This window comes from Parasteatoda tepidariorum, chromosome 6, assembly GCF_043381705.1.
Source record: "Parasteatoda tepidariorum isolate YZ-2023 chromosome 6, CAS_Ptep_4.0, whole genome shotgun sequence".
Lineage (NCBI taxonomy): Eukaryota > Metazoa > Arthropoda > Arachnida > Araneae > Theridiidae > Parasteatoda > Parasteatoda tepidariorum.
Window position 1 is genome coordinate 21051785 of NC_092209.1, and position 22608 is coordinate 21074392.

A 22608-nucleotide genomic window follows, 5' to 3' on the forward strand; every position below is an offset into this window, starting at 1 on the left:
CTTTTCCCATGAAACAAAAGCGCAGTATGTAAAAATTGTCCACCGAAAGAAAAGTTGAACCAGGAGCGGAATCAATTTTTTTTTTTACATAAAAAAATGTTATTTTTTTTGGCCGTTTTTTTTTCTTCAAAAAATTTGTGCGTTATGGGGTTAATGAAAGAATAGACGTAAGTCCGAGTTACATTTGAGTAAAGGAACCGACTAGCTAGGTGAGAATATTTGTGGTGATTCAATTATTTATTTTTTCAGAAAATTTCTAACAATCTATCTATCTATATATTTATTTATAAATTTTTCATCTTGAGAAATTCAGGGTTTTCCGGACCCCCTCAGCATCCCTGAGAAGCCATCCTATTCCAATCAACCCTACTACTGCGCGTTCAGTGTTGTGAAAGCATCCATACTTAGTATGAGTTTTTTAAACGCCTTTGAATTTTTCATAGCAGGTTATAATTAGTTATTTTATTTTATGTTACAACTTGAACAGCCGATCTAATTTTGGGTTTACAATTACCATTGTTCAATTCCGAAGCCTTGTAATTTTGAACCCTATCCAGAAGACAAGGGTACTCCTGGATCAAGTGCTGGGAGAAAATTGCCTTAATGTGGATGAATTTTCGATGGAATTAACATGCATTTGAGTTTCACGGAGAGGAAAAACGATTAGCCTGACAGTAAAGGGACTCTGAACCATGATCCGTCTACCACTGAGGGTATTTAACGTTGAAACTGTGGTAGTTGCGAGTTGGGTTCGAAATACGAATCGACCTGCCATCCCCGGGATTCGAATCCTGGTCGCCTCAATGGAAGGCGAGCGCTGTATCCCCTGAGCCACCACGGCACGTTAATCAGTTACACGTAATATGCGACTCACTTTTTAAACTTTTCATAATATACCATATTTAATAGCGCTGCTGTATCTACAAGGGTGGTCACATTCTGAAAAAATTTGAAAGTGACCTAAAAAAGTGACAATACAAACTGTTTTAACTCAATCTTCCCTACAAAAACTTTTTGTAATTTAAAGGAGCTTCAACCTAGAGGTTAAAACCGACGAAATGAATTTGTAAAATTAAAATATGATTAAAATCCATAAAATTTCTCGTTTACGACTTTATCAAACGTGTCCACTGTTCATTTGACATTTAGGCAACACAATTTTAAGGATTAACTGTTGTATAATAATAATTTTTATACATTTTTAATTGTATTTTTAAATAATTTCTTTGCAGCTATTGGTAACCGTTTGTGCTTATTTAGGATTACAGGGAAATTATTTTAAACTGAAAAGAGTGTCAGTTCCGAATAAGTAGCATGGATTAAAATAAAATTCTAATGTAGACAGCAAAGTAATAAAAAATTATAATAAATAAAAAAATGCAAATATGTATGTGTAAATTTTATGTAACGAAGTTTATTTATAATTGTAATTAATTTTGGTTGCTAAGTTGATTTATAATTGTAATTAGTTTCGGTAACGAAGTTTATTTATAATTGTAATTAATTACAGAGGATCGCGTAAATCTTGTGGCTAACTTCTAGGGAACTTAGGGCACACTATCCGGTATAAAAATACGTTGGAGTTCATGTTCAGAAACGTCGTGGTACGTGGCTAGAGGTGCTTTTCTATTATCAACTGTTCAGAAGCATACAGAGAAACAATTCAAAATAGGGAAGCGTCCCTAGCGACGCATGAGGATATTTCTGAACATGGTTTCATAAGCAAATGTAATGTGCCCTAATTCCCTTAGAAGTTAGTCGCAACATTTATGCGACCCCAGCTATATACAACGTATTAAATGCACATTTCGACAAAATGGACTAAAAAAGGCATTAAAAAAAGTAGGGGTTTGGAAAGAGAAAGCAATTGCGAATTTGATATTAGCGATACGAAATTGTCTAAGATCTGTTAAAAAAATCTCATGTAAGAGAGAACAAAAAAAATTAATTTGTCTCCCAAAGTAATCTAGGAATATCGCTTTCTTTGCGGATTTATGTTTCACTTTAGTAACAAATGATAATGCATGATTTATAATTTGAATTTTATAAGGTAATTTAAATTTTGAAATTTGGCATCATTCTTACTTTTCGTTGGCGACTTTCGACGCATTCTGTAACAGCCGCCCAAATATTTCCTTTGTGTAATCTCAAAGCTTCTCTTGCTTCATCTTCACTAACTGCGCCAACATCGTTTTCCTTCTTTTCGTTGCCATAATTGGTTGACATATTGACAACATTTTCCACCATGTTTTTCCAATTTTCTTGTAACCATTTCAAAGGGTTTTGGTTTCCACTTTTGCTCAAAGCTATTTGAATGTCGTCGGCCGTAAAACCTTGTTGTTCTGCTTCCTTTTAAAACAAAAGACAGTGTTTTTATTATATTTAATAAGAGTTAGTTTCAAAAAGTGATATGTCCTTAGGTATACATAATGTTTGGTTAGTTTTGGTTTACATAATGTTTGGCTAGTTTAGGATTACATAAAGGTTCATTAGTTTAAATTTACATAATGTTTGGTTTGGCTAGATTAACATAATGTTTGGTTAGTTTAGGTTTACATAATGTTTCATTAGTTTAAGTTTACATAATGTTTGGTTTGTCTAGATTAACATAATATTTGGTTAGTTTAGGTTTACATAATGTTTGGTTAGTCTAGGTTTACATAATGCTTGGTTAGTTCAGGTTTACTTAATGTTTAGTTAGGTTAGGTTTACATGATGCTTGTATTAAGAAATTAAAAAAAAAGGAGTTTTGTAGTCATGCAAACAAGTATTTAATTTCTTCTCATTTGCTCAATTTTAATATAATAGCTATAAGTAATTATTTAATACAGTTGCCACTAACATAGATTAAATGCAATTAATCAAATAATACATTGAAGAATTGTTTATAACATGAAAAATAAAATTTTTGTTCACTAATCTGTGAGCAAGCATATCAAAGTCATCGAGAGGATAGTTACTTTTAAAGGTTTGATTTCTCTACGTCTTAACTTTGTCACAATATTTCGTAAGATAATCCATTTTAGTATTTACATTAATATTCAGATCAGGTACATTTAGATTAAAATTTTAGAGTAAATCTGGTAGATTAAGTGGTTTTTCCGGTCTTGTTATTTTAGGTAATTATCATGCTTGGATTTTAATTTAGTTTTGAAAAATAAATAAATAAATAAACAAATCAACAAATAAATAAAAGTAAAGGTAAAATGGAGTTAGATTTTACAGAAGTATAAAATAAAAGTAAATATAGAATAGAGAAAGGTTTTCTAGATACTTTTTATTCGATTTGATCAATTTAGCTTTTGAAATTGCAGTCTACTTCATGAGATAAAAAGTCAAATTTGTTTCAATCACTTTAAATATAAGTCATAATTAAAGTGTGTTTTTTTTTTTTTTAATTTTTCTCTTAGAATGAAGTTAAATTAAACAATTTTAACCTTTTTACACTCGAAAGATTTTTTTTTTCATTGCTACCTATAACATGCAATTTTTTATTTTATTTCTTATTGTTTTTTTTTTTTTTTAACAATTGTTATATGTAGTGAAATATTATACGGTGAATATGTGAATACTAAGGTATATATTGAAAATTTTAAACTTCAAAAAATAGGATTAAAATTAAAAATATAATAGTCTAACTGTCAACTTTAACATAATTCAAATAAAATATAAATTAGATTTCTTGAATATACCCCATAATAAAAACATTTTATATCAATTAATTTTTTTATTGTTTAAATCAGGTTTACTCCTTGCTCTATCTGTATTGTGTAGTCTGACTAGTGATGAATATTTTAGACCAATCTCAAATACATATCAATACATGCAAGGGCTACGTATACATGCTAGAGCTACGTATACATGCAAGGGGCTAATTTTAGAATAAAAAATACGTGAAATTACGTACTCGTATCATTCGAACAAGCTCTAGGCCTTGAGCTCTGATATGTTCCTGACGTCTTCGCTCTACTAGTTCCTCCATACTCAGGTAATAGTCCGGTTTTCGCAAATTGTGAAACTCTGAAAATCTATTATCCTGAAAAAAAAAGTGGAATATTTCATTTCAATCTAAGCTGCAGTTAATTATATTGGTATAGAAATAGTTTTCTAAGAAGCCATTATAAAAGAAAACAATAATAAATTTGTAATTTCCAAGAAGCTAGTCTATAGTTTGTCTAAAGTAAGAACTCCCTTAGCCATTCATCTGGACCCGTGGCGGTAACTATGGTAACGAAGTATAAATATTTCAAGTGGGGGTGTGGGGTCGGCGAAAAAAAAGGAGTAATTTAACCTTGGTCTATGTTAGCTCTTGAAGAAAGAGTAGCTACCCTCCCTGAAATGCACTATTCTTGTTTCCATAGCAGCAGACGGCCTCAGACTTTGGGGCGAAGGGAGTTCTTGCCGTAGAGTAACTATAGTAGTCTGTTGGTTTACTAACCTCCAGATTGTTACAAAACATAAAATAAACAAGTGGTACAGTAAGTGAAGACATTATTGTAAGAAATTGAAAAGATACAAAGGAGGAAAAGATCGAAAAAATAACAAAAAACATTCAAGCAAATTTTTTGATTAAACGTAAAAGATAGATTTAAAATTAAACAATGAAAAATTAAAAAACAGCATTTAAACCCTTTTCTTAAAAATATTCGCCATCATTGGTACTTTACATTAATAATTTACGCTTAAGAGATTATAGTTGAAAACTTAAAATATTAGGTCTACCGATAAGTTCTATCCACGTAAGTAACGTAATTTTAAACTAATGCAAAAGGTTCTTTTATCAAAGAAAGTAGTAGGGCATTTACCGGTTTAAATATAGGGTACGGAGTACCTAGCTCGAAGGACTATATGCTCCTTAATATAATTTGAATATTAAAATGATGGAAGAGAAGCGTGCATAATGCAAATTAACGATAATAGGGTATTTACGAGTATCGATGGCCAATGAGGTGAACAAGGTTCGAATCCCAGCGATGGCTGGTCGAAACGAATTTCGCATCCAGATTGCACCGCCTACAGTGCTGATGTGAAATATCCTCCATGGTAGACGGATCATGGGTTAGAGTCCCCTTGCGGTCAAGCGAGCCGTGGGAGGTTCTCGTGGTTCCTTGTCTTCTGGATTTAGTTCAAAATTAATTACAAGGCTACATAGTTAAGCATTAGTAGTCGTAAACCTAAAAATTGGGTCGGCTGTTCAACGACGGTTACAAAATAAAAAAAATAGGGTATTTACAGCGATGCCAACTTGCTCCGCCTCGTAAAAATATATTTTCTAGTGGTAATGAAACTGAAGTTATTTTTTTAGTTACGTATTTTTCCTTTTAAGTAATTTTTCCACCACTAAATATCAAAAATTCAAAATATCATGTGAAAGCATATTTATTGTAGCTCACTCTTTGTGAGACTTTTATGAAATGCATGTAATTATCCTAATTCTATTAGTTTTACTATTTACTAATTAGTTTTACACTACCAATTTATCAAAACGTTAGTAGTAAGCGGAGCAGTTGGCATCTCTATATTTACTTTTTAAATCAATGGTATTGTTCTAGCTTAAAGAGACGTAGCGTATATATCGCAAAAGAACATGCGCATACATATTCAAATTTGTAACGAAAGTATTGAAAAGAACTAAGTGGTACATCCAATATTTTCATTAAATGGATTAAAGGGTAAATGATGTACCACTTTAATTATTTTTTTTAAAACGTGCCTACCTTTCGCATCATTGTATAATACAACGTAATCTTTCGTAAAAATTTTTTACGGTAAACTTAATATTTTTAGTTAAGGTTTTATTTTTTTTAATGAAAAGTAGTGATTAAATTAAAGATTGTCAATTTAAAATTTGTTTGCAACAAAATTTCCATGTTTGTTTTTTAAAGTTAAGTTGCAAGATCTTAATAAGCAATAAAATTATAGTGTTATCTGTGTACAATAATACAATCTGTGTTCTATTCAAGTCTTATATAGGTAGATACAAAAGATTGATTTCTCTAATGAAACTGCATACCTACCAAATTTTACGCTCTTCAAAGTAGTTTGAAATTCCAATTGAAGGGATATAGATTGCTAACATACATTTTATTGACATTTGTGTAATACTTAGAGTATAAAAAAATCCTAGTCCTATGTATGTATTGGGATCTGGGATCTTATACCACTCATCTTGATATCATGAAAACAATGAGTTGAAATTGTTGGAGTTGGTAGTCAGCAGGGTTGATATTTATATATGTGCGGTCCTTCCTCGTAAAATAAAAACAATGTGATATGAAAACCAGCTGTTTTGCTTCCTAACGACCAGGCAGTGAAATCAGTTGAGGATGATTAGCATGGAGGTGAGACACAGACGTGTGGTAAGGCCTTTTGGATAATATTTATTCAATTATTCTTTTGTTGGAGATGGTGAGGTTGAATATTATCTGTTTTGGTAGTTCTTTAGTGAGGAGTCGCTGAAGAAGTGTGCAGGGCTGCCAACTTTCTACGCTTTTTATAAAATTTTATTCTTGTGGTAGCTAAGTTTTAGCTTTCATGTATTATTTCTTATTCATTTAAGCTTATTTTCTACACTACTACACATAAGTGATTTAAAAGTTCATAGGCAACTTCACTTTGTTCCAGCTCTTCAGTGGTGAGGCTTTTAAAACGTTGCAAAATTACCAAAAATATAGAATGTTTTGGTTTTTAAATGTTTACTACTCTATAAAATATTTAGCAAAATGCATAGTAGTTGGCAGGCCTGAGTTTACCCCAATAGGTCAGAGATGGATGTTTTCATTATAGTTTTTATATTCAAAGATTTAGTTAAAGTTTGCAGCTGTACATTTAATTTTTTCATCAAAAAAGTCGGCATTTAATCTGTAAATATGCTCTGTTGACGCAACAAAATAATTAGTGATTTACCCTTGTGTTTTTTATACTGTGTAAATGTAATGGTAGATAAAATCATTTCAATTTAAATATTTTAAAATAACAATCAAGCATGAATGTAAAAATATTATTAACATATTAAATATAGAGATAATATTTTTTAATATTTTCCAGAAAATTCAGAAAAGTCGGAAGGCATGAAACTGTCTCCAATAAAACAGATGAGTTCGATTTTTTTCCAAAATTTAATGAAAATAAGTAACCCGTTATTTTTGAAGGATAATAAACGTAAATGGGTTAGAAAATAGCTTTAAAAAACAATTTGATAAAACCATAATAAAATAAACGCTTACAGAAAAGTCACCAGTTAGTGAAGTTCGGCTTACGCTCCTATACATAGGACTCGCTCCCATTCCATATTCCATTAACCCAGGATCATTCATTCTACCGGTAAACAACGAAGCTCGTGAACGAGATCTTGGCATCATACCAAAACCACCACCAAATTCCCTGTCATACATTGAAGGCACAGGTGACGTAACCATATCCAATCTGTCACCATAGCGATAACCAAATCCATTCGTCTGCCTTCCAAAACGTGGTTCATCTTCCATCGGCCCCCGATCTGGATAATCCATGTTATTATCTTGGTGTGTTTGGCATGAAGAATCTTTCTGAGTATTACGCTTGCTTGTTTTGCTTGCTGCTTGTTGAGGATCTGGACTTTGTGCTATTGGCGAGTTATAGGCATCTGATGTTGTGGAAGATGTTGATGGTCGTCTTGCTTCTATGATTTTGTCCGTTGAGTCGTAAGAGCCAGCGGGACTGTTGCCAGTTTGGGTTTCTGTCGATGCTGATACTGTGGATGGTTCTAAGCTTAAGTTCAGTTTGTCCAGCATCCTTGTTCGCATTTTACCGGATGATTTGTAAACTGGTTTTGAGTTTTCCACGTTGTCTTTGACGACTGGTGGCTTTTTCGATGATGGAGAGTCTTTTTTCGGTGAATTTGATTGCTGTGAAGAAAAGTCTTCCTTAAGCTTCATGAGTTCTTCTATTCCACGACTGATCTCCTAAAAATAAAAAATGCAATTATATCATACTATTGAGACCACACATCGCGATTCAATGTAATATGACTTACAAACAGGGGTCAGTAAAAGTGTAAAATTTCTAAGAGCCAGGTATAATTTTAAGGAGCTTTAGCGTAAAGGACTTTTATTTTATGGAAAGTAACGTAGGGTAATAGATTTTTATTTTTAGAAATTACATACCGGTAAGTATTTCTTAAAATTTAAGAGTATTATTTAAAAACAAATAAAGTACAAGTGACGAGATCGCCTAAGTTTATCGGAAGTGTAAATTATATAAATGTTCTAATCAGATGTTATGATTAGAATTATTTCTCCAAACATTTTTTCCCCAAAATATCTTCAGATTTTTCTGGTTTATGTCTTACTAAAATAGTTGCCACCCAGGCGATCATGTGGCGGAATTCATAGGCTCTTGCTTATAAATATGTTGGACATATGAACAGGACATTATATTGTAAATGTGAGCTTTGCACCGTTTCTGAATTCTAAAAACTTTTTACAATTCTTTATGTATTAGCTTTTGTTTTGCTAAAAGTTGCAATTTTTTAAAATTCTATTAATGTTTTTTGAAAGAAATATTCTGCAACTGTAACACATTCTGTATAAAAACTGTTTGTTTACGTTCGCAACTCCTAAAGATTTGTTTCTGATTTAATTACTATAAAGAGTCAACATTGAATACTTTCCAAGGTTAAAAAACGTCTTAAAATCGATTTAGTTTTTTTTAAGTGTAATAATTACGTTCAGTATTTAACAGTGCATTAATAATTTCGTTAATCAAACAAGCTTACAATAAGGAATTCAGTTTCTATCCTACAGTATTTGCAAATTTATGCATGAATTTGTATATTTTCTTATTTGAGTATTAAAAAGATCCGTTTCATGTTTTTACGATGAAATTACTTAACAATTCTGTAAAAAGTAAATCTATAATTCTGCTTACAATTTTGGATATATTTACTCCAGAAAGTATATTCTAAGTTTATATGTTAACACAAAATTAATTAGAATAATTGTAAATGACCTATGGGTGGCTCTTTTTATGCATCATATCGTATTTTTGAGAGTTCAGTAACGCAAGTAAAAACGTTTTTCATAGCAAGTAAAAACTTAAAACGTTTATCAAAGTATATTACGTTTATGTACGTTAATATTTATGTTATGCATGTTATGAATGTTTATGTTATGCATGTTTAGTTATTACTTTACTAAAAATAAACGGAATAGCAGAGAATAATAAAAAATAAATATACCGTAGATAATTTCAGGTACAAATAAATATTTCACAAGCAAAAATCGTATTAACTTTCATAAACTTTACAACGATGGTAATTAAAAACATTTTAAGATCAAATTTGTTTTTAAGAGGTCCATTAATTTGTTAGTCTGGTTCGGAAGGTAGCAAAATGTTTTACAAGGAAGTTGCAATCATTATATATGTATTTTCTTTTTAATAATTTTATTTTCAGAATAAATGATCCAATTCTCACTTTTTCGGCCTCATCGAGGGCTGAGTTCAAATTTTCCATGTCCTGTTTGGCTTTCATGTCTTCTGTGTCATCCTCGATTCTTTTCTCTGGAGAAGAACAACTTTTCTCTGAACTCAGGCTTAGTTTTCGACTGCTCGCACTGGTTGGTCTGCTGGAAGCAGTTGTTGTGTCCTCTGCAGGAGACGCTGTTTTGCAGCACACCTGGCATATTTTATTTTGCGGTGAATTGATGAATGTGCAATGTTTACACTGCCACTGGCTGGATGGTACAGTCAATGACACTGATGGACCGGGTGGTGGTGTTGGACCTATAATGTAATGAATTTAATATAAAACCAATATGAAACAAAAGCAAATTAGATAGATAACAGTTTCGGTACTATAATCAGTGCAAGACACAGTATGAAGAAAATGCCGAACTATCCCGCAACAGACATCATTTTGGCAAGAAGACAATGCTCTAAAACAATTACAAATGGGAAAAGGGAAAAATACTGAACATATAACAGTACATAAGAAACATTTACAATACATAAGAATAGAGGTACATAAGAATCTTAGAAGTACATAAGAATCTTAGAAGTACATTAGAATCATTTTATGGAGCCCACTCTGTACTAGATTTATGTACTAGATTTGTTCTTTAATGTTCCATTTGTAATGCAGATCAAAAATGTAAAAACAAATTTCAACCCAGTTGCTAAGAATTAAAAGAAAAGTGAATAAAAAATTAGGATTAAGGCACAATTGACAACGCTAGAACAGTCATGCAAAAAGTTATTAGAATTCTATAGAATGTATCTAAATAATATGAATGAAGCGCTAATAATGGTCCAAAATGGTCCATTTTTGAAACGATATATGCGCTTTATACACGTTGGTCAGTTTTAATCATAAGTAAAATAAAGTATACATTATCTTCATTTGGACAAACTGTAAAATGTTTGGTGATTCCTGCAAAACCCCAGATTAAAATACGAAAATATTTCTTATAAGATGATTTATGGTTTGAAAACGTTCAAGTATAGTTCATTTAAATTATGTTTGTTATTAACCTATGGAATAAGTCATTCATTTCAGTAGTTCTGTCCCCCCCCCCGTAGGAGTAAGTATACTGAATAAACAAATACAGAATAAACAAAACGAAAACAAAACAAAATATTTTAACTGAAATAAACAATATTTTTCTCCATCACTGCATTTACATAAGTGAACGACTGTTCACGCTATGCATCATTTTGTTCCAACAATCTAGTGATGAACACTAAAAAATTAATATAGGGAACCGATTATCCGGAGTGATCGGGACCATCGATATTCCGGATAACTGATTTTTCCGGTTTTCTGAATCGCTAAAAAAAGCCGTTTTTTTTATTGCTAAAACCAACTAAAAAAAAAGAAAAATTGGAAATAATCTTAAAAAGAAGAAAAAACGATGAAGTAATANAGGTTTCGGTTCACTGTCATCAGCATCGGAATGTTCCGAAACAGCAGTTTTCTTTTGTTTCGATGTTTTTTTCTTGTGGACCTGAGGGCTTCTTGTTGCAGGAGATGGCAACCGTCTCGGATCTGAATCTTTTCTATTCGTCTAAAAGTATTGGAAACCGTTATGGTTACAATAAACTTTTAATATGGCATAATGATCATTAATAAATTCATTATTACGTTGATATTATCAATTCCCTGTAATCTTCTACTTATTTTGAGTATGATTTTTTCAGTTCGAGCAACATTTATGTTTTATTACTGCTTGACTATTGGTTTTAATAAATTTGTTTTTACACGATACTCTGCCTTCCAAAAAACGTGAGATCATTTTTATGTCATGGTATTGCGAAGAGTGTTTATACAGTGGTGTATTTTTAAAACTAACGTTTTCTCTGACTAATTCGAACTGTAATTCTCAAGCCTACTGAAAAATTTTAAAATTTAAAACATTGCAAAAATTTACTGTTTAAAGGAAACAATAGGTTTTAATTGGAATTAATCGTAAATAGTGTTATGTCGAAGTAAATTTTTAAATTTTAAGAAATTAGATAACATACACTATTCGCTTTTATAAATGTGGGTTTCTTTCTTCATAGACGTTTTGCACCGTTTTTAGAATTAGTCAGAGGTGAAAGCGTGACGGAAAAGAGGAATGGCTGGTAGTAAAACCATTTCGGTTATAACTAGTTTCCGGGAGGAGTTAACTTATTCCTTTTAAAACTATTCAACAATATCTACATTATCCTTGGAAAATAAGCAGTTTCATATCTAGACTAAAATGATAAAAGAAATCTTGATAGTTACAGATATTTTATTTTTCTAGAAAAAAATGCTAAAATAAAATGTCTTTCGTACCAGTTTTTGCACTTGTCTTGCTATATGAGGTCTTTCAGCTATGGAATTAGTATAAAGAGTATAGGCTAAAAAAAGGTAAATTTTAACCTTAAATTCTTGATCAATCCCTTAGTAAACCATTCATTTCTAGTGATCGTAAATCAAAATATTTTTGGTATTGATAAAAGAAAAAAAAACCTCATTTACCTTATAAAATAAAATTAATTCAAATTTTAACACCACATTTTTGATGATAAGTATGTTTACCACTGCCCATTCGTTGTTTTTATTTAAAAAAAGAATCCCACTGATTTTTATTTTTTTAAAATAAATTAAATAAGTACTACAAACCGTCTTAAAGAATTAAACACATATGGTTTACTGGAAAATCCTAAAGGTTGTTTTTTATATATAAAGAGGTAGGGCGTTTACCTTTTAACTCAATGGTTATGTTCTAGCTTAAAGAGACACAACATGTATGGCATGAAAGAACACGTGTATGCATGTTCAAACTTGCAACAAAAGTATTCGACAGAAATGAGTGGTACATTTGATACATATATTTAAGAGAAAACGCCCTACCACTTTTTTTAAAGGCATCTTTTGCATGCTTGTAGAATGGGTCGTGTTTTTTCCGGTAAATATAATATTATCACATTATATATGTTTCTTAAAACTGTTATATTGTCGCCAATTACATTCAAACGTTCTTCATCAGAGATGAAGTTAAAAACATTATGCATTCAAATTTACAAATTATGCACTGTAAAGCGGTATTTCACGAGACGGAGGAGCCTTAAAAAACATCCTTAACACGTTTAATGCCACGCTAATTTTACACGGCTTGCCCGTCTAACCAAATAACTACAAACTAAATTTGCAAATATTAGACAGATTTGGATAGTTTTTGAAAGGTTTACCATGACGCCGTTGCAAAAGTGGTGAATTATATAAACCATCGAATTGTATAGAAATAGTGGTATATAAAAATCTACTAAATTGAATTTATTAAACCAAGAATCACAATTAATAAACTACCACTTGAAAATATTTATTCGCTGTCCGGAGCAAGATGGCATCTTAGCGTATATAAATAAAATTATTTTTGTGTGTTCTATATTGCATTAATTTCTTCCATCCATTTTAGTAGCGACAATAATATTAAAAATTTACACAAATTATGTGTTTCTAATAATCTTGGCTTCGCCGGTCACCGGTGATTCCTGCGGCTCTACGAACAAATTTAGTACCGGTTACCGGTGATCCCCATGGCATTCAACGTGTTAAACTAGCATCTAAATGTCTGTTTTTATTGTGCGAATTTGTTCTTGTTCCGTACTGTGCAACAAAATAATCACCCTAGATCCTTTGCTCCTACTGATTTCTTTTTCATTTTCACTTTCCTCTGAAGAGGAGGATTGAGGATGTGGTTGTGCTTTTCTGAATCCTTGAACAGGTCTTTCTGAAGATGAAGATTTTGGACGACTCAGAGGAGAACTCGAAACCGAAAATTCTTCATCATCGTCCTCACTGGTCATCTTCTTTCGACGTCTTGTCCTACCCACACGATTCAGCGACCTAATGGAGCTGGNTACTAAATTGAATTTATTAAACCAAGAATCACAATTAATTAATTACCACTTTAAAATATTTATTCGCTGTCCGGAGCAAGTTGCTATCTCTGAGTATATAAATAAAACTATTTTTGTGTGTTCTATATTGCATTAATTTCGTCAAACCATTTTAGTAGCGACAATAATATTAAAAAACTAAAAATTTACACAAATTATGTGTTTCTAACAATCTTGGCTTCGCCGGTCACCGGTGATCCCTGCTGATCTACGAACAAACTTAGCGCCGATCACCGGTGACCCCCATGGCATTCAAAGTGTTAAACTAGCATCTACATGTCTATTTTTGTTGTGCGAATTATAGTGCTGTAGTTCCTGTTCAGTACTGTGCAACAAAATAATCACCCTAGATCCTTTGCTCCTACTAATTTCTTTTTCATTTTCACTTTCCTCTGATGAGGAGGATTGAGGATGTGGTGGTGCTTTTCTGAATCCTTGAACAGGTCTTTCTGAAGATGAAGATTTCGGACGACTCAGAGGAGAACTGGAAACAGAAAATTCTTCATCATCGTCCTCACTGGTCATCTTCTTTCGACGTCTTGTCCTACCCACACGATTCAGCGACCTAATGGAGCTGGCAGGTGAGGGTGGTGCTTCCATTTGGAAAGGTGGACCCCAGGGTGGTGGTGCGTAGCCAGGTGGATACGGACCAAAAGGATAATATTGTCCTAAAATGAAGATATCCATTAATAATAAATATAAGATTATGACTATTTAAATGATAGCTGCTGCTAGCTCTAACGTTCTTCGCCGAAGACTTTTCGTAAAACTATTATTTTAAGCAGAGTAGTTTTTAATTTCTCTAAAAAAATTTATAAAAACGATACCATAAGTATCGGTAAATTTAGATGTAAGTTGATTGTTAAAAAGATTTAAAATCTTACTTCTTTAACACGGTAAATAACTACAAACTAAATTTGCAAATATCAGATAGATTTTGTTAATTTTTAAAAGACATATCCGAAAAAAAAAGTGTTGAATTATATAACTCTACGTATTGTTTAGAAATAGTGGTGGATAAAAATCTACTAAACTGAATTTATTAAATCAAGAATCACAATTAATAAAATACCACTTGAAAATATTTATTCGCTATCCAGAGCAAGTTAGTATCTCAGTGTATATAAATAAAACTATTCTTTTGTGTTTGATATTACATAAATTCCTTCAAACCATTTTAGTAACGATAATAATATAAAAAAATTAAATCATGTGTTTCTAATAATCTTCGCTTTTCCGGTCACCGGTGACCCCCATGGCCATCTACGTGTTAACGTATAAATTCTAGACTGTCAACTTTCTACGCTTTTTGTAAAAAAAATTTCGAGGGGTTGATATGTATATGTGGTAAAGTATTATTTTTTATTCCTTTAAACTTCTTTTCCACATCACTTTATATAATAATTAAAATATATCTAATAAATAAAAGTAGGTGAAATTCACAAAATTTCTGAAAGTTTTGGCTACCACTCTATAAAATAATTTTCAAAACTCATTTCACTATTTTAAGCATATGAAAATCTTTTGAAAATCAGAAAAATTTATTCAAGATCGTGTCCTTGAGGAAAATAAATTATTATAATAATGAACGAAATTAGGGGTCAAAAAATTATTCGAAACACACAAAAAAAACACACTTTAAAATGTAACTTAAAGCATTGAAATCGCATTAAAAAAGATAAAAATCACAGGTTGTTTATTTACATTTTCACACTTTATATTTGTGAAAAATCAATTTTAATTCTATTTTGTTTCAAATAATTTAATTAAATAACTTGTTTATCAAGTTTTCCTTACCTTAACAGATAAATTTCGTTGATGAAAATAATAGAGCTTCATTTATTTAAATACTCTAGAATTAATTAAAAGAGCAATATATTCAAACACCGATTAGCTTAATCTATTCTATTAACCATAAAACATTTTGTTAATGCCTGGTATATTTTATGGAAACGAATTACTAAATTGAACGATATTATAGCTAAATTGATAAATTTCATTGCTAAAAATGATAAAGCTTGCTTTATTATAATACACCTGAATTTATTAACAGAGTAAAATATTCAACAATCATGTAACTTTTGAAGTAACTTATCGACATAGCCTATTCTATCAACCATAACACTCTGACTAAGCTTAGTATTTTTACGGATTGGTGTACACAATATTTAAACTAATAAATTTCATTGATAAAAACAATAGAACTCTATATATTAAAATATCCTTTACTTGATCAACAAAGTAAAACATTCATGGATCGTATCGCTATTATAGTAACCCATTCTATCAACGCTTACACTCCAACTAGCTTGGCTTTCTTACGGAATAAATTTCTCCAAATTGACTAATAGAGCAAAATATTCACAGATCGTGTGTCTCTTGGAGTTACTTATCAGGATAATCCATTCTATCTACCCTTACACTCCTACTGCGCTTGGCTTTTTTTGCTGAATAAATTTCTCTAAATTGATTAATAGAGTAAAATATTCAAAGATCGTGTAGCTCTTGGAGTAACTTACCAGGATAACCCATTCTATCAACCATCACACTCCGACTACGCTTGGCTTTTTTACGGAATAAATTTCCCTAAATTGATTAACAGAGCAAAATATTCACAGATCGTGTATCTCTTGGAATAACTTACCAGGAAAACCCATTCTATCAACCCTTACACTCCGATTGCGCTTGGCTTTTTTTACGGAATAAATTTTCCTAAATTAATTAACAGAGCAAAATATTCAAATATCGTGTAGTTCTTGGTGTAACTTACCAGGATAACCCATTCTAACAACCCTAACACTCTGACTACGCTTAGCTTTTTACGGAATATATGTCTCTAAATTGATTAATAGATTAAAATATTCAAAGATCGTGTAGCCCTTGGAGCAACTTACCAGGATAACCCATTCTATCAACCATTACACTCTGACTACGCTTGGCTTTTTTACGGAATGGGTATCTTCTTCCTCCGTGTTGTCTGGACGAGGCCTCTGAATTATCACTGAAGTCATTTTCTGTATTAGGTTGACTTGAGAGGTTTGCAAAAGAATTTCCGAAATAAGGAGGATAATTAGGATACTGAGGATACATGGGGTAAGGATAATGAGGAGGCATAGGGGCATTCATAGGATAATGAGGATAGTGTGGTGGCATTGTTGGATGTCCATCCATGCCTGGTAGACTCTGCAGATCTGTCGAACTGATGCTCTGGTGAAGTGGTTGGTTAAAATTGTGTGGATATCCAGGTCTGAAACAGTAGATTACATAATATTACAGCGAATCCTAAAGAGCAATTTAGACGTAGTAGATTTCGATATAAAAAATTTAAACGTTAAACTTATCTACTTTAATTTTAAAATTATGTGAGAATCAGACAGACATTCTACAGACAGAGTCTATAGGTCTATAGATCTACAAAATGTATCGACATTTAGGTTAGGCTCGGTTCATTTTAAAATCGCAAATCTCTTAAATACTTATAAAAAAAGGAGCTTTTTTCCTGTTTTTTGTAGACCAGGAGTTAAGAAAAACATTAATTGCTATTTTTATTAATTTAACAAAATTGTTCTCCTGTTGTAGACTGTTGTATAATGTATACTACATACCCGCCCTGTTGCACAAATCCTGGATGGTTTTGCCTGTTGTCCAGGGTGTGTAATTGGCGAGGAAACTGATTTTCATTTTTTCTATTTGTCCACTGATTATCTTCTGGGGAACTGAAACCTCCATTTCTCTGAACAGGTGGTCCATGAACAGAACCATTTCTAATCTGTAAAGCGTTATTATATCAGTTACTTACACATTTTAATACAGAGTAGATTTAATAAAATAGTGATGTAACAGTGTTAGACTAAAGTCATTTTTCTTAAAAGAAATGTAAATAAATAAACATGTGAAGATATTTTTCCACAAGACCGCTCGCGATAGCTTACAAAACTAAAAAACGGAACGAAGTTTAATTTCAAAAACGAGTAGATAGAATTAGTTTTAACCTCTTGTACTCCTAATATAGTAATACGCTATTTAAACTAATATATAAGCATTAAATAATTTCAACTTCACTGTTCAGCATTTTTTATATAAATTCTATATTGTAATCTCGTATTGTAATAAAATCGAATAAAATTATTAGAGTGTATTGATATTATTTTCATAAAACAGTGTGGTAATTAATTATTATGATATAAAAATATTAAGTTTCAGCGAACGAACGAAAAGCAAAATGTTAAATATAAACACTGTTTATTATCTTTCATTAATTTATTAATTAATATATACTCGGAGAAAAGTTATAAAACCTTTTCGCATACGTAAATAAGTAAATATATATAAATCCATTTATGTGCCAGAAAATTGGCATGTGAACTAAGTTTTCTAAACACTATGCACATTACTTTATAGGCCAGGGGTGGCCAACCCGCAGCTCACGAGTCACATGCGGCTCTTTGATGGATTATTTGTGGCTCTCGAACGTCATCAAACATACGTAATTTAACCAAAGGATAATTATTATTTTTTGCTTTTTAAAAAATCAAGAGCCCACAATCAAGCAATCAACACATTAGTTGAATGAATCAATCTTCAATCGCTTTAAAATATATTATATAAAGAATCAAATGGTTTAAAATATTATTACAATTAAATAAATTAACAATATATCATTTATTTATACGCCATTATTGAAATATTCCAATCGATAATTACAATCAACATATTAATCGATATCATAACAAACAAACTCTTGAACCTTAACGATATGGAAACCTTTAATGTGCATATTACTTTGGTATATTGTTGGAAAATGTTGATTACGGTCTTTAACGGATTGTTTTAGTTATTCTGCAGATTGGCATATTAAACGCTTTCGAGTTTAAACTGTAGCATATATATATAATTTGAAAATAGATAATTACTTTGAAATAGTTAAATAATATACTTACATCTATACCATTTTCACCATGGGAATGGTTTTCTTTTTCTTCAATACCCCCAAAAAATTCCTGTGGCTGCTTATAACTACGTTGTGGAAGTTGAGGGGGCTTTTCGTCAACTAAAATGAAAAATTTAAGTAGTAAGAATGAATAGATATATGAAAAGAAAGAAAAGAGAAACATCAGATTTCTATTTTTAATTTATACACTCTAAAGCCCATCCTAGATTTTAAATTTCTCTGAATTTAATAAAGAGAAGAATTATTTCAGATTGAATCACAAAAACTACGTTTTTTTTCTTCGAAACCTATATCTAAATATTTTAGTAAGCCACATATCCATCTCGTTGCCTCAGTGCCGTTATGAAGAACTGGGGTTCGATCCACAGTGGCGGCTTGATGTCACCCAGCTTCAGATCAATTTGTACCAGCTTGGATGGGAGGTAAAGGTGGCCTGAACGCAAAACTGACCACATTGCCACAATCATGCTGTTATTCACGAAATAGTGGAGTCTTAACCCTTCCGCACCGACTGTCACAAATACGTGCCAGCATAAAACCGTATCAATCAGGGTTAAAAGATAAAACTGGTAATCAAAGTAATTCTTTAGCAGTTGTTTTTGTGGGAGGAGTTATAATTGTTTGATTTATTTAATTCACCATTACTTTGTTCAAAATAAAACTATTTAGTTATACTTTGAATTAACATTGATTATATATATGATTAAACTAACAATAATTAAAGTAAAAGCAAAGTAAGTCTGTCAAATTAGCAACGATTACATTTAAGCTACCGTTTTTTATTTAATTACAACTTGATTCTGATTTTGTACGCATGCTTTTCTGAATCAACCGTCCCCAAGGGGTTAATCTCCATGACACCCAAAACAAATTTCGCTTGGTTTCCACTGCCTGAAAAAATTACCTATGTGATACATATCTATAGAGGATTCGGAATAATTAAATGAAATTTGATCTAGCAACGTATATTAGGAATCTAACCTAAGAATGTAAAAAGGAATCTAACAAGAAAAAACTGACTATTTGAGTTTCTAAACATAATCATCAATATTTATTCCGGCACCAAAATCTGCTTTCGACTCTCTTCCCTTCCATCTTGTAGTTAATGACGTTTAGGTAGTATTTTCTAGTAACTGGAATGAAAATTCGAGTTTTTTTTTAAATTTGAAGTGGTAGAATAATTTATGCTGTTTCATTTTAATTTTTTCTTTTTTCTAAATTTAACTCAAAATAATTTTGGTTTAGCTCTACATGTAATTGAATTAAACATGTTTAAAAATGCATGATGATAACACGATTGGTTTAACTTATTGGTTAATTGGTTAACTCAAGTTACTTTACAGCAGTAGTCAGATCAGTAACTTTATCTGATTACTGCTGTGAAAATGCAAAAAATTTTCTTATGGCCCCTCAAAAAATCCTATATGTGAAAAGTGGTAAGACATTTGTGAGTAGAATAATCTGATCTTTACAGCTTTTTTTATTTATGATTTTTTTTAATGGATTATTAACTAGGAGCGACTTCCTAAAACGACTCCCAGAACGGCTGCCAGAATATTCTATTTCTATTTAGTATTCGACGAAATTTGCCCGTCAACAAATTATTTGTTATTCGGTTCATGGGATAATGAAAAATGATGTCTTCATCTTAACTGTAAATTTATTTATTTATTTTTATATTTGTTTAAAAAATGGTTCATTAATTATTATTTTTTAGTTAGTGGAATAAATAAGTATAAAATCGCTCACTCATTAATATAATAGTGAAAAAAGAATCCATAGCAAACATATTAGCAATAAAATTTTTTGGTTGCTAAAAGTTTTGTTACACTATTTGGGAAAGAAAATTTAATAATAATGATAAATATCGCGATTTTAATATAATAAGGTGAAAACTTTGAATATTCAGTAAAATTTACCTCTTTTGTGAATGAATGAAAGATCGTGTTTCTGCGTTACACCTGTTAACTGAATATTATTCTCTTCTAAATCGTTTGCAGGGAGTGGAGGTAAAGGTCTGTTGCTCATGAACTTTTTTATACTCCCAAGTCGATCTGTCCAGGAATATTCCTTTTTAGGAAGAGGTGGACTGTGCTAAAATGAAGAAAAGAACTGTTATATACATTTATTATAAACTTAGATTCGTTTTTCAACGTATTATTTAGCTGCTTTCGATAAAGTCCTTACTAGACAGCACAATAATTATTTATATGTTTCGAAATCTTGAGGGTAAAAGTTTCAAAATTAAAGTCTTAAAACTTTGAGGGGCTTTTTTTTAAAATTTTTTTACAGTATTTATTTATCTATCTAACCAAATATTGTTCTTTTTTCAGCAAACTAATCCGTGTATTAATTGTTTAAATTAACTATTTTAAAATAAGAAAGAAAAGCTGAGGAAAACGATTTTAGTGGATGAAGGCTTTCTACGACGCTAAAAAAATTACATTTGAGAAAGAAATATCTTTAGTTTGTTTAATAATGCAACATTAATTTATTTTGTCATACATATCTCAATAGTTGAAGTTACTCTGTCGGTCTTTTCGGTTTTGAGGAAGGTTCCAAACATGTTTAAGAACAAACAATCGACGAAAAACTTTGGAAAGTTGCTTTTTTTCTGGTATCGAATAAAAGCGCATAGAGGGCAAATGCTACGTGATTTGTACAGTTCAAAAGTTTCGCCTATTGTTGACATCAAAAACCCTGATTTACTGACGTTACGAGCCAAATTATTATTTTTATTTATGTATGAGGATCTTTTAGCTTTCACTTGGTTTTTGGTGGTTGCACGTTTTTCTCCCAAGGGGCAGAATGGTCGATTAATCACTGTTAAGTCATTACCTTCTACATCAGAAAGCCTCCACATGGCTTTTTATAACCAGTTGTGCACATGATTCGAAAATCTTTTTTTAAAAGTACTAACTAACTAACTAATCAAGTTTTTCAGAGTACCTATCCATGTATGGATATCTGCTCTTTCATCTAAATTGAAGAATATGTGGTGGAAGGGAAGGGAGGTACTGCGTTAACATTAAGTTATATCTCAGAATGAACAATAATTGATAAAATCAAGTCTGAGTCATACATAAAAATAAATCTCAAGTTGATACATAATAAAGGGAACAAATTGAAGATAAAGAAAGAATATTTACACTATTTACAAATTTAAAAGTAATCGAGGGAAATTTATCATATTTATTTGAGAATTGAATCTGTAGTGGTTGGCAAATAAATAAGACTAACCAATCATATTCATAAATTTAAAAAAATTTAGACATATATTTGCTACTACTATCTTATTTTTACTAAATTCTGTATTAAACGTTCTTCTCGTAAACTTGTTTACCGTCATAGTAGTCAGGTCAGACTACCTACAAAAATCCGTGTGGAGGCTTTCAGTTGTTTAGCTGATTTTGAAAGTCATCGAGTTAGTGTCATTCCCAGTGTCGTTAGTCTACGCGAGTTTCTATTTTCTGTCTTTATATCCTCTTCTTCAATAAATGTAAACATACAATTTCTCTCTTATGTCGTTATGGTCACTACTAATTTGTGCGTTCACTTTAATTTGAAGTGGTGAACCAGTATCAGCTCTAAGTTTCATAATTTATAACGAGTGTTGAAGTAATAAAGATCATTCATAACGTTTAAGCTTAAAGCTAACTTACTCAAATTCACTAAAATGTTGCTTATTGCTTTTATTCTCTTAGATCAATTACACTGGAGAATGCATTTTTTGTTGCGTTTAGACAAGGACTTGATTTTATCTGATTTGGTCACAAGGATTTAAATTTGAAATTAGTTTCGTTTTAAGAGCTACAGTTTCTTTAAAATGATATATTTAGTTTTTGTCTGAATGTACAAGTTTAAAAAGAACTTACAGGTTTACGAACAAACATAAGGTTAGTTTAAAAAGAACATTTAGGTTAGTTTAAAAAGAACATATAGGTTATGTATAGGTTACGTTATGTGAATATGCACTAGTCAGCTCCTTTGAAAATAACACTTAAGAGGAAAAAAAAAACATATGACTTCTTGATGTATCACATCATAAATTGAAATATGTTATTACCTTCTTCCTACCACTCTCTACGTTGCAGAGAAGCGGGGGCACTTTGTATTCACTCGAGAGAATTTTACAAAGTTGCACTTTTTAAAAACTGCAAGTTAGGGATAAATCATTAAGTTGCTCAGAAATCGTAGCTTGTAGAGAGAGACTCATTGCATTTTTGAAATGAGACGCGAAAATATTTAAG

At 31.2% G+C, this 22608-nt stretch overlaps 1 protein-coding gene across 1 annotated transcript in view; it reads right to left on the reverse strand.

Annotated features, from left to right (window-relative positions):
- Positions 1-22608, reverse strand: part of LOC107437665 (E3 ubiquitin-protein ligase lubel) — an 89845-nt gene that overhangs the window by 38255 nt on the left and 28982 nt on the right. Inside the window, exons 4-13 of the mRNA XM_043048576.2 lie at positions 20278-20452; positions 18348-18457; positions 17013-17176; positions 16302-16654; positions 13753-14075; positions 10889-11042; positions 9455-9762; positions 7227-7943; positions 3908-4036; positions 2086-2349 (exon numbers count right to left, since the gene is read on the reverse strand). Of these exons, the coding sequence (XP_042904510.1) occupies positions 2086-2349; positions 3908-4036; positions 7227-7943; positions 9455-9762; positions 10889-11042; positions 13753-14075; positions 16302-16654; positions 17013-17176; positions 18348-18457; positions 20278-20452 (2697 nt within the window). The remainder of the gene's footprint in view (positions 1-2085; positions 2350-3907; positions 4037-7226; positions 7944-9454; positions 9763-10888; positions 11043-13752; positions 14076-16301; positions 16655-17012; positions 17177-18347; positions 18458-20277; positions 20453-22608) is intronic.